Below are 13,363 nucleotides of genomic sequence, written 5' to 3'. Positions count from 1 at the left end.
GCGTCTCCCAAAAATCCTTAATCGGTCCAAATTTCATCATAAAACAAAATTCTATTAGAAAATCTCAATATAACAAAATTATGATGGCTTTATGATAAAAATCGATTTAAATAAGCGAAAAGCCTTCTAAAATTTACTTCCAAACACTTTTTTAATAGAAAACGAAGTAAAAAAGACCATAATCTGACTTAACAATTTTGCATCAGCAGTTTTTAGGTCTCTATGTCCGCGAATTTGGACTAAGTGGGCTAAAGCAGCATATTTGGTGTCATTTTTCATGAAAAAAATCAAATTTTTCAAAAATTTACTAAACATTTTAATTTCTACAAAAATGTTGGATCAAACAGTTCAGCAACTCTTCTGTATTTTTTAATTTAAAACCGATAACACTTTTTTAAACAAATTAAATATCTTTAGCAAAAATGGTGAAAATTTGAGAATTTACGGAAATCAGCGGAATCTTCAAAACATTAGATCGTTTAAGTTTGCTACTCTACGCTTAACGGCCTTTTTAACACTGACAACTATAAGCCAGTGTTATTTTTTTCTTGATACCCGACATAGAGAGGACTAGAAAAACTAAAAATGAAAATTTGTACGTCATTTTAGTTTTAAAAAGAGGTTTCCAAACGCTTTGATATCAGATCAATCGCCACCTCCTAGTTTCTTAGTTACCGATAAACAAAGTGAATAATCAGAAGATCTGTTCTACTAAAGTTACCACATCGATTTGCGAAAATGATTTGGTAACAAAATACCCTCGAAATATTTTCACTTTTGTACTCATTTTTTTGTTTTAGCATGCCTTTGAAAAGTTGGAGAATAATGATTTGGAGTAATCTTATTAGCAAGTTAATCCGGTGGAAATGAAACTCATCAAATTTTCTTTCCACAACAAACTGCTGAAACTGTACTAGCTTATCTGATTCATTTAAATTACCCTATTAATAATAGGAGACCAACAACTTGGTTTAAGCTCCTCCGAAGATTGTCAACCACTTCGAAAATCATCGATTTGAAACATGTTTAAGCTAAATAGTCAAAGCGATATTAGCCTAATTGTTGTGATAAACTTATTAAATAGTTTCATGTTGGCAATGATGATGACGAATGGACATCAAAACAGCCACAGCCAAGCGTATCAAGCTATCCCTCCTCCTTTGAGCTATCTGGGAAGAACTCCGGTTGCAAAAGGGCCCAAGCGAGGCTGTACGGAATTGAGTCCTGAAGCCGAAGACCTCGACACCAACTTAGAACCTATCATTCAAAATGCCATTAGAAACGCCATTCCCGACATCATGGCCCAAATGCAACAACTTGAACCATCAAATGCACGTGCTGTCCAAGATTCCCTGGTGACCTTTAAACAACAAGTCAAAACAGAAATGGTCGACCTGGAAAATAGATTCTAACTAAAACCCTGTCGGAAAGTCATGTGCACGAGTCGCACAACAGGCGAGAATTTGAAAATTTTCAATCTGAAAATGAACGAGGGCAAAAAACACGAAGAGTACAATGAGACTATTGACAAAGTACTGGAAGTCATTGATCGAGTCGACGCAGTTGCTGAGGCCTGGGACATTTCAATTGCTCACAAAACGCAATCCCATCATTGTCAAGTTCAATAGAAGGGTGGCAAAACTGAACCTTCTTTAGGAGAAAAAGAAGCTGGCAGAGGTGGACAACATGAAGTAAATAAGTGTGGTCGAGGACATCACAAGAACCAGATTGAACTTCATGAACACTATGAAAACTGACAACCACATCAAAAGTGCCTGGGTGCGTGAAGGCGTACTGCACTACATGTGGAACAACGACACGAGTTCGCAAAAATTTCGGATTGTATGAAGGTGGCTCAGTGCTTAACTACCCCCTCTCTGACGTTCTGGCTAGTTTTAATGGTGTTTTCCCCCAAATAAAAACAAGTCTCTTGAAACGCTCCACAAACTCCTACCATCCCGTGATCAACCCTCAACATGTCAACCCTCCCTGATATCTGTTTTGCATTAAAACATGCGCTCAATCAGGACCAAACTGCTGGAATTGGAATCTTTTTGATATGGATTGAATCACTTCCCAAAGTCATATGCCTTTCGGAGACACTCTTAGATGATGATACTTCTAATTTTCTTTTGCCTTGATACTCCAACATTGAGGTGAAAAATCGTGACAAGTATGGCGGAGGATGATAATTCAAGTCCAAGAGAGCGCGACGACAAAACCTTGCAAACTCCATTCGAGGAGGCAATAAGTGTTGAAATAAGCAGCCAATCATACACATTTAAAACCTTGGTGATTTACAATAAACATAGAACTAACAAAACTCAGTTCATTGAGTTACTTGAGGAATATCTGCAATGTAATACTTCTGCCACAACGACTTTTACAGTATGCGGGGATTTTCGTCGGGGAAATTCCGACAAAATCTCAAGAATTTGATAAGCAGCAACTACGTCGATAATATAAAAGCAAACGACTTCAGTCTGTTCGATAGTTCGGATACTCCAACTAGACAGACTGATCATTCATCAACCTGCTTAAGTCATTTCATCTACCAAAATATTCCATCATTTACATCAGATATTCTGTTCCCTCAAAACAGTGCAGGCCATTATCCTATTCTAGCTGTTGGTCGGTCAAGGAGTTCGATCAGACTGACGCTCATTGTAAATTTCGAAATACAAAATTTATTCATTTTGAATCTCAGAGACAGCTCTTGTTGCATGAACTCCAAGAACAATTGCGTCTCAGGGAAGTTGTAATATTAAGTAGTAGCGATCCAAGCATTGCTTTTGAAATATCTACTTAAGTTTTATTAAGGTCTTTGATAAGTTTACCCCAATGCAAAATGAAAAGGAAACTAAATCAAATAACAAACCTAAATGATTGACAAATTCCATGAAAAGTCTTAAAACAAAGCGTAACAAAATTCATAAAATATGAAAAAGTAACGCCAATAATACAGATTATCTGGCGAATTTAGCATAAATTCAGCATAAAAATTAGGAAAACGCATACGAAATATCAGAAAAATCTTACTATGCACAAAAGTTTAAGTCTAGAATTGGCGATTCAAGGTAAAATTATTATTTACTAAATAAAATTAGTGGCAGAAGTTCGCACTCAAAAAAGATTCCTTTTCTATCCTCTTGTTATGAAGCGAACCAGTCACCCTATCGGTGACGTGGCAGATATCAATATTTTGTCAATGTACCTAATAATATTCGTCGGTGGATCAATAACATGCCTCCTATTCCTATTCCAGACAATGACCAGTCTTTATATTTACACCCGGTCTCAGAGTTTGAAGTTGAAGAGTTCATTGATAGCTTAGCTCAAACATCATCTGGTGATGATTGCTTAGGTAATACAATAATTAAATTATCAACCCATGTTACGGTTCACTTCATGACGCACTCTATTAATTGTTCCTTCACTCATCGCTCAAGAAAGCAAAGGTACTTCCTCTGCACAAAGATGGCAGTAAGTTAGAAAATAACTACCGCCCAATTTTACTTCTAAATGTATGGTGTAAAATTCTTTAACGTGCTATGTAAACAGGGTTATAAAACCTCTTCGAGCGATTCGGGCTCCTCTCCTCTTGTCAATTCGGCTTCTGAAACAAGCATAGTACCATCGATGCTTTAGTTGAGTTAACGATGAAAATAAGGAAAAACTGGAAAATTAAGAACAAACTGCTTCTTTTTGGATCTACGGAAGGCGTTTGATACACTTGATCACACAATTTTACGTTATAATTAAGAAAGATATAGAATAAGAGGTAATGCTTTGTGTTGGTTGACATCTTATCTCAGGAGCCGAATGCAAAGAGTAGAAGTCAATTGCATTTCCTCGCAATGGTTAAAAGTATAACATGGAGTACCACAAGGGTCTATACTAGGCCTCCTGCTTTTTCTTATCTACATAAATGACCTACCAATTCATTGTTAACATGCTTAAGTCCTCCTTTTTGCATGTGATACAAATCTTACGTTTCTTAGTAAGTCCAGTGAGGAAGTGCAAAGAGAAATTGATAATGTTAACCATTGTCTAGATGCTAATATACTTTGTTTCAATGTTAAAAAGACCATCCAAATGAATTTGAAGCCCAGCGAAAATAGGTTTGACATTGAAAACAAGTGCATTTCCATTGACCCCGTAAGTAAATATCTCGGCATTTTATTTTAAATTTTCTTTTGTCTCTTATTTATCGGTGCTGAAATCGATAATCTCTAATCAATGTGATATTATTACCTACGCGATGTGCATCAAACACATTGCTAATTAAATCATCTTGTGAGCCAATGATTGAAAAACGATCAGTTAAATCCAGAGCTTCGAAGCTCTTTAATTCATTGAGTAAAATGATGTTCTTCCCTACAATGTTATTGGATCAAATGAAAATTTTTAAAAAAGTTTTTATCATAAATTTAAGGATACATTTTTGATTAATAACGATGATATAGTGAAATACATCTTTGAATAATTTTTCTAGGAAATCCTAAAAAACGACCCCTTGAATAAATGCTATCAGACATCTAGTTTGGGAATGGGATTTTTGTGAAAAAATATGAGCACTCAATTCCTTTCAGTTTCCGAGTTATCTCAATTCTTTAAAATTTTTCAAACTTTTCCAGCTAAAATTGCTTCTGAAAAACTTAAAAAATTTTTTAAACCAAAAAATTTTGGAGGCCTATTTTATGCCTTCAGTAGGTTTAACTACGTTTAATTAGGCTGCTGTTAAATTTTGACGACTGTAGCAAAAAGACTTTTTAAGTTTTTGTTTTTTAAAGTCCATTTCTTCATTTTTCATGTTTTTGTTATCATAGGAACATCTTTATTAAAAATAGTCCTACTGCCTAGTTTACAGAGTCTCTAACCGCAGGGCGTGTGGGTTTAAATACCACGTTCCCTGCCCATGTTTGTACCAGTCAATAATTACGTTTATTTTTGTACTTGTTACTTAATTGGTACTTGATCAAAGAAATAAATTCTTTCTTTCGATATATAAATGTCTATGGTTACGCATTGTATCGCCAAAATAGGCTGGCCTGGACGTGAACGGACAGTAGATCGAAGGACAACAGATGGACAACAGTAAAATTTGGATAGTAGAGAGAAAAATAAATTTTATTCTTATTGGTTGTAATTAGGCCCTATTTACAAACTTTAAAATAACATTAACCCAATTGACCATGCCTTGCGAGCAATGATCATGCGACTTCTGGAACTTGACTTGAGTCTATCAAAACCGAACATATCATCACAATCGAATACGTTAGACGCTGTAGCATTTGAGTACTCAAATCTGGTTGGCCACTCCAAATATGAATAATTTCATTTTCGATATATTCTACCTATTCGCTTTCGATCTATTGTCCAGGCCTGGTATCTAATATCGCTTACTCTTAGAAAATGATCTTGACAAATATTAATTAGGGATTCTCAGAAAAATTTGAAATAGAAATCGGCTTTATAAAAATATAAAATTGAAATTATTTTTTGGTTATTTAGTTTCTAGTTCTAAATGGGTTGTGTCTTTATTCAAACAGTTTGACTCAATTTCATCTACACTCTGTTGATCAAAAGACGCCATCACTGATTCAAAATGGGTCTCGTCATCAATTGAAGAAGACAAAATGACTTCATTCAGACTATGACAATCCAGAATTGATGACGTGTAATTGGATATCAGATCCTCCTCACACACATCAAGTCCAGAATGGAACAATTGATTGCATTCGTGGAAAAATTTTTGAAGTTTGTACAGCGCTTCTTTGAATTCAATTTTCTCTCCATTGCCTATGGTCTTTTTCAAACCGATGGACCAGAACCTTCTCAGCCATTGGGGTGACCTCGTGAACTTCAGCTGTGAGCACAAACTGTCCCAATCAACTTCATCTTCGCTATTTGCTCCACTGCTTATTAAATTTTCCAATATTAATAACGTGTCATCTATGGTCCAGTTTGAAGTCTTTTCAGAATTGACAACTTTTGGGTACAGTCCGTAAAGCCATTTGAATCTACATTGCTTTGCGTTCCTCGATTTCACCGCTTTCGATATCTTATTCCAGTCCATTTTTGAGCACGGTACTGAGTTCTCGCCATATATGGAGGTAATAGCAGTTTTTAGTTTTTCTGTTTCTTCATCAGACCACGATCCGCCATTTTGAGTTGCAGTCCTCAAACACCTGAATTTGTTTCTGACAGACTCTGAATCTCGGTTCATTTCGATGCCAATCTGGACCCAGTTATTGCCTAACTTCTCGTGCAGTACTTTCAATCTATCAATTTCTGCTTCTGTGAACTTTCCATTACTAGCGCGAGATTTTGGATACAGCCTAAGAGCCTTCCTGTATATTGAGTTCAGAGGTCTGTTCAAACCCGTCGATATGATTTTGTAGAAATCGCCTCGCGTTCCTTTCTGCCAGTTGTGAATGATCTCTTGGGGACTGCATTTATAAATCGTGGCGCAATTCTCAATGTTTGCTTTCAGAAGTTCGACGTCTGAACTTGACCACTGTGACGCTGTCTTTGTCTGTTCCTGCTCAGAACTATCACAATTGATGGTAGACGCAGCCACTACCTTCTGACTTCTTGACTTTCTAGCCCACTGGTCACCGATAGTACCTTTCCTACGCTGCCGCTCTGAGGGTTCCAATAGATACGTAATCCTCGGCTGCTCTTCGTCACGATTCTGGTGTTGACCAGTTGTCAAGTCGACACTATCTCCCGCATTGACAATACCCTCCAATGGATCATCGTGGGGCGACAGAACCCGCTCGGAAGTGGGAAAGGTAGTGGGCAGGGTAGCGTCACAGTGAAGCATTGCTGAGTCCACACTACTAATAGTTGACATATCAATCAAGGCATCGGTGTCGACAAGTGGAACGTAAGGGGATGCAGCTCCTATTTCATCTGAGATACTATAGGTTGAATAAGATGCACTCTCGACAGCATTCGTCTCCAACACCTGACAAATAAACCCGTTTTCAGTATGTTACATTAACAAGATATTTACGCATTTATGGGTTTGCGGCGTACTAAACGGATAGAATTTTGCATGTTCAAGGATCGTTCCTGAGCTTCTTGTCAAAATCGAAATTCTTAAGGGATATTAAATCTGTCAATTATTTTGTTGACTTAATTTTATGATTAGGAGGCCTGTCTATTTCCATTTCTTCTCATTATCGTAAGAGACGGTTTAATAAGAAATACTCAATTTTTGCCTCCTAGGTATCAAAAGAGTTTCGAAAAGTTTACGACACCTCATTTGGTTGTTCTTGCTCTGCAAACACTCGATCAATTTCAGCCACTGCCAACTGCACATAATCCAACTCCCCACAATTGTCCACACCACCAGTAGCAGAAACAAATGTTTGATCGGTGTTGTCACTCACAGCAGCTGAATAATTGACAGCGCTGTCCAGAAAATATTCAGCCTCATTTACAGCCGAGGCTTGAGTTAAATCGAGTGTGGTCGAAGAATTGACAGCAAGAATACTACTGTCGCTTGATTGGGAACTATGCAAGGATGCCTCCTCTTGATTTGGTGATAAGTCGTCTTCGGAGGCTTCAAAGTCGTTTTCAGCACCTTCACTGCTCAGAAGCAGAGTCTCAATGTCTGGCAACGCATTTCTCAAACGTTTCTTGACAGACGCACTATGTGTTATAATGCTGCAATTTGGGGGCTTCCGTTTGCGCGCGCTTTTAGCCAACGGGGATTCGGATTCCTCCGAAAGAGTGGAAAGGGATGGCTCTTTTTTGTGGACAAGGGTAGACTTCCGCTTCATTTCATCTGCAATTGTAACTTCATAACCCCCTGACATTCACAATGGAAAAATTGCTTTCAAAACTCAAATCTTTCACGTCCTACTTTTACCTGTAATGCCAACAACCAAAATTACGGAAACAAATTACGGAAATTAATGTTATATTTACATATTTAATTGATTTAAAACCAATAAATTTATTAGATTTTAATGTAAATTTTTAAACATCTGGTAATATTTCCCCAATTTACATATTTGCTATCCAAAAAAATCAAGGCGCTTCAAATCTGTTTACACGAGCCTGGATGAAATTGCGCAAAAAATCTACCGATTACATGAGTTTTCTATCCGTCAACAACGCAGTGAAACCAGCATAACTGTCCTTTAATACTGAAGATTACGTCAACTATAAAATATACGTTGACAACAACGCTCAGTATTGGCGATAGTTCTGCTGCTATTAACTGATACAAACCTCACGAAACCTTGTAAATTATACACATTAGACGACTCTTTTCTGACTACAGTTATTAATGGATGCACTAGGCCCACCGGCTTCCTTTAAATCTATCAACAGCTCGATACGTCAAAAACCATTTTCAGCGTCATTTTGTTTCCATGTTATAATGAGAAGTAAAGGCCAAGCAAAACAGAAATAAAGCTTCGCAGTAGAAAAGGCTCGTGAATACTTTGATTGACAGTGATTTAAATCTCATTAAAAACTTACGAAACAGTTAAGGCAAGCAAAAAAGAAAATTTGCTTTGTCAAGATTCTATAGGTCATTGTTAGAGACGCTAAAGTCCTCTAATTAATTAGGAAGAAAACCAATATTGCCAATTATCAAAACTGATGAACTGAACTTACACGAAGGCAAACAAAATTAATTTTAGATTTTTTTCTGTTTGTTCTAAGATTATTAACAAGCGCGCATAGGCAAGATTGTTAAATGAGATATCAGTTTTTTAAAAACACGAGAGAAAGGTCCGCATCAACCAAAGCTTGGCTTTGAACCACTTGCCAGACTTTATAACCTTTATAACATATTGAGCAATAATAGTACTATATCAAAAAACATTCAAGCTTTCAGGCAACTTTTATTCTAGTGCTAAATGAACATTTCAAAACAAAGAATTCACATAATTGCGATTCTGCTTCTCTGTTGAACACATGTATTCATTTGACCTCGATCTTTATTTCTGGTGCCCTCTGTTGAATTTGTAGCTCAGTTAGACAGTTCTGAATACTTCAGCGTCGAACTGTCGCTTGGTGTTCCCGTGGAGTTTAGATACAGGCAGGCGTCAGCAGACGCAGAGGGCCGTCAGATTTTTTTTTAAAAAATGGCAAAAAGTGTTCTAATGTTCCAATTCTGCGAACATGGCTGGTAGCTTGCCAGTAATTAGCCGCAATCGGTTCCTAGATTTTTTTGGTCTCAAAAGGATAATTAAGAAACAGACCCAAAAAGAAACTTCTTTTAATTAACTGCGATGCTATGTTTTGATTAATACTGTTTAATTTATTGCTGCTTCTATTAGCTGCCCTACAATACCCTTCAATTAGAAAATTAAATTAAATTAAAAGTCAAGTTCAGATGGAAGTCATTTTGAGAATGAGGTAAGTCACATGTGAGCAAAACATTAATCAGGCAATTAAACAAAAACACTCTTTTCACTAGGAGTGAAAAATGACATCACAGATGCAATTCAGTTGAAATTACGTGAGCGACTGAACAAAGAGCAGATTTGAAGTGCTTGTGATGTCATATGGTCCTAGCAAAAACTGACCAAATAAAAAAAACATAGCAAGACAAGTGCTGAAATACAATCTAAAGAATTGAATTAACTTAGGACCTAAAACTTATCAATTTCACAACAACAAACAACATGAAAGCAAGACAGTCATCAAAACCTACGACCTTATACGAGCAAAAACACAAAAAAGGACAAACATCTTGAAGATTTGTTTCCAAGGTCTAGTGTTTCAAGAAAGACCAATATTAGCATCAAATTAAAAATTGAAAATATTCATCCTTAAATCGACTAAAAAATAAACTAACCCTGTGGGAATTATTGCCAACAAAGCAGGGTAGGCAACAAACCAAAGAAATGTCAACAATCAATTTGGCAAAAATAATTGGCAAAGTCTGACTCAAAGTGAAAATACCACATAACTACATTCCAAATTCATTAACGACAGCAAATTATATCTAACGCGTCAAAAAACCCTATTAGCAGTTTCATTGGCACAAAAAGAGACAAAATAACTGCAAAGGAAGCGAGATTCACTAATAAGCTGGCCAAAAATGAGCCACCCCAAGAAGCCAAATAGAACTGTTGTCGCCGTAAAAAAAACTTGCGAGACTTAATAATTTTTTTCAAAAACTTCACGCTATTCTACATCACGCTATTACTATTGAAGATGAGTACTGAAAAACTCCCAGAAACCAATAGCTACGGTCTCGAACAAATAAATTGATTAACTTAAATTTCGTTAGCAACCATGAAACACATAAATCGATTAAAGTAACCCCAATTAACACCCTATGGGACTTGTGCCTAATGAAAACATAGCTGGCAGATTGCCAGAAATTAGCCGCAATAGATTCGTAGATCGGCAGTCTAAAAAAACAGCAAAAGAGACAGACAAAAAAATTCGTCTTTTCATTGAAGGCCGATCTGTTATATTTTGATTAAAAATCTGTATAAGTTATTGCTGCCTCTATTAGCTGATCTCAAATAACCTTCATTTAGATTGACACACATCCATTTGACCTTATTAAAATATATAAAATTGCTGGCAGATTGCCAGAAAACAGCCGCAATAGCTTCGTAGATCTGCAGTCTAAAAAAACAGTAAAAACGACAGCCCAAAAAAATCGTCTTTTTATTGAAGGCTGATATATTATATTTTGATTAAAAATCTGTTACATTTTTGCTGCCTCTATTAGCTGCTCTCAAATAACCTTAATTTAGAGTGACACACACCCATTTGACCTTATCTCTTTGAATTAAAGTAAATAAAAGTCAATTTGAAAGTGAGGAAGTCATTTTTGAGAGTGAGGTAAGTCAAGTGTGACCAAAAATTTAATCACGCGCATGAACAAAAAACTCGCTCCACTAAGAGCGAAAAATGACGTCACACATGCAATTCAGCTGAAATTGCATGAACGAATGAACAAAAAGTGGCTGTGACGTCATATGGTCGTAACAAAAATTATGACGACGAAATAAAAAAAACAAGAGAAGGCCAATAATAGCCCTAGCTATCGCTGTGCGGCTATTAATTAAATAATAAGACAAAAGTAGCAAAAACTCAGGATATTAATAAATTGTGAGAGAAAGTGTGAAAGTCATGAAAACCAGCAGCTGTAAACTCAAATCATGATTTATGCTGATTTATGCCCAATTCATAACCAATCAAACCTGTCATCTAAGTGATAAGGCAACATATAAAAATGGGGCGAAAATAAACAATTAACTAATATTATATGACCACAAATTGTGTTAAAGAGCTAACAAGCATTAGCAGCCCGTTGACAAATACAAACAATTTCAAAAGAAGAAAAACACATATAATATTAAAATATATAACATTGCTGGCAGATTGCCAGAAAACAGCCGCAATAGCTTCGTAGATCTGCAGTCTAAAAAAACAGTAAAAACGACAGCCCAAAAAAATCGTCTTTTTATTGAAGGCTGATATATTATATTTTGATTAAAAATCTGTAACATTTTTGCTGCCTCTATTAGCTGCTCTCAAATAACCTTAATTTAGAGTGACACACACTCATTTGACCTTATCTCTTTGAATTAAAGTAAATAAAAGTCAATTTCAAAGTGAGGAAGTCATTTTTGAGAGTGAGGTAAGTCAAGTGTGACCAAAAATTTAATCACGCGCATGAACAAAAAACTCGCTCCCTTAAGAGCGAAAAAGGACGTCACACATGCAATTCAGCTGAAATTGCATGAACGAATGAACAAAAAGTGGCTGTGACGTCATATGGTCGTAACAAAAATTATGACGACGAAATAAAAAAAAACAAGAGAAGGCCAATAATAGCCCCAGCTATCGCTGTGCGGCTATTAATTAAATAATAAGACAAAAGTAGCAAAAACTCAGGATATTAATAAATTGTGAGAGAAAGTGTGAAAGTCATGAAAACCAGCAGCTGTAAACTCAAATCATGATTTATGCTGATTTATGCCCAATTCATAACCAATCAAACCTGTCATCTAAGTGATAAGGCAACATATAAAAATGGGGCGAAAATAAACAATTAACTAATATTATATGACCACAAATTGTGTTAAAGAGCTAACAAGCATTAGCAGCCCGTTGACAAATACAAACAATTTCAAAAGAAGAAAAACACATATAATATTAAAATATATAACATTGCTGGCAGATTGCCAGAAAACAGCCGCAATAGCTTCGTAGATCTGCAGTCTAAAAAAACAGTAAAAACGACAGCCCAAAAAAATCGTCTTTTTATTGAAGGCTGATATATTATATTTTGATTAAAAATCTGTAACATTTTTGCTGCCTCTATTAGCTGCTCTCAAATAACCTTAATTTAGAGTGACACACACCCATTTGACCTTATCTCTTTGAATTAAAGTAAATAAAAGTCAATTTCAAAGTGAGGAAGTCATTTTTGAGAGTGAGGTAAGTCAAGTGTGACCAAAAATTTAATCACGCGAATGAACAAAAAACTCACTCCACTAAGAGCGAAAAATGACGTCACGCACGCAATCCAGTTGAAATTGCATGAACGAATGAACAAAAGGCAGATTTAAAGTGGTTGTGACGTCATATGGTCATAACAAAAATTTTGACAAAATAAAAAAACCAAGAGAAGGCCAATTATAGCCCCAGCTATTGCTATGCGGCTATTAATAATATGATATTAAAAGGACTCAAGAGAAAAAACACTGGAATCAAAGTCAAATTGGCGCACATGGAAAAAAATCTCTATCAAAAACCGAAAATTTGTTCAAACACCAATTTCTCACTCCTTTAAAAGTAGTTGGAAAATCGCGCCTCAAACTTAATTGATTTTTTGCTCCCTTTAATACCGCAGCGTGACTGAAATTACACCTCTAATTTGCGTTTTCACTGACGTGAAAAAGTCCAAAAAAGCGTGAACAGATCTTTAAAAAAATACAGCACACCAATACAAACCAAATACTTTGGATTGTAAAAACCAAGGGGCATCAGCAATCGCTTTGCGGCTATTAAAAAATGTTTTACAAAAATTTTCCACGCTTGCAGCTTCCTGAACGTCTTGGGACCCATCAGTCGTGTAAATTAAATTCAAATTTTGCTAATTTTTGGCACTCCAACTCGTTGTTAATAATTTCTGTTCTTCAACTTCGAGTATTTTATATCGTTCCTGCAATTCTGCGTGAAATTGAATTTCTTTACTAACTCATTTAGATTAAAACTTTCACTGAGTTCAAGAGTAAAAAGGCCAGTCTTAATGAGGGCCGTAGGTGTTCCCGTTCCGTCCTTAGTATCAATCGTCTTTACTTCCTACTTACTTTCAGTATTTTGTATTATGGTACAAAGGACAAATCGGTTCTTAAAAATTTCG

The 13,363-nt window shown here is 35.9% G+C and overlaps 2 protein-coding genes across 3 annotated transcripts in view; one reads left to right on the top strand and one right to left on the bottom strand.

Moving 5' to 3' along the window:
- The first annotated feature begins 1,054 nt into the window (after window positions 1-1,054).
- Window positions 1,055-13,363, top strand: part of LOC142341835 (RUS family member 1-like) — a 176,175-nt gene continuing 163,866 nt past the window's right edge. For both annotated transcript variants that reach the window (XM_075393089.1, XM_075393087.1), the window contains exon 1: window positions 1,055-1,084. The gene's annotated coding sequence lies outside the window, so the exon portion shown is untranslated. The remainder of the gene's footprint in view (window positions 1,085-13,363) is intronic.
- LOC142341119 (uncharacterized) lies at window positions 5,420-7,794 on the bottom strand. Its single transcript, XM_075392009.1, has 2 exons — window positions 7,269-7,794; window positions 5,420-6,973 (listed from the first exon to the last, which is right to left on the bottom strand). The coding sequence occupies exons 1-2, from the start codon at window positions 7,791-7,793 to the stop codon at window positions 5,507-5,509; spliced, it is 1,992 nt and encodes a 663-aa protein (XP_075248124.1). The 5' UTR covers window position 7,794; the 3' UTR covers window positions 5,420-5,506.

This window comes from Convolutriloba macropyga, chromosome 6 (assembly GCF_964194025.1).
Source record: "Convolutriloba macropyga chromosome 6, txConMacr16.3, whole genome shotgun sequence".
NCBI lineage: Eukaryota > Metazoa > Xenacoelomorpha > Acoela > Convolutidae > Convolutriloba > Convolutriloba macropyga.
Note: the sequence above shows the minus strand (reverse complement) of the source record. Positions and strands in the feature narration are given on the sequence as shown.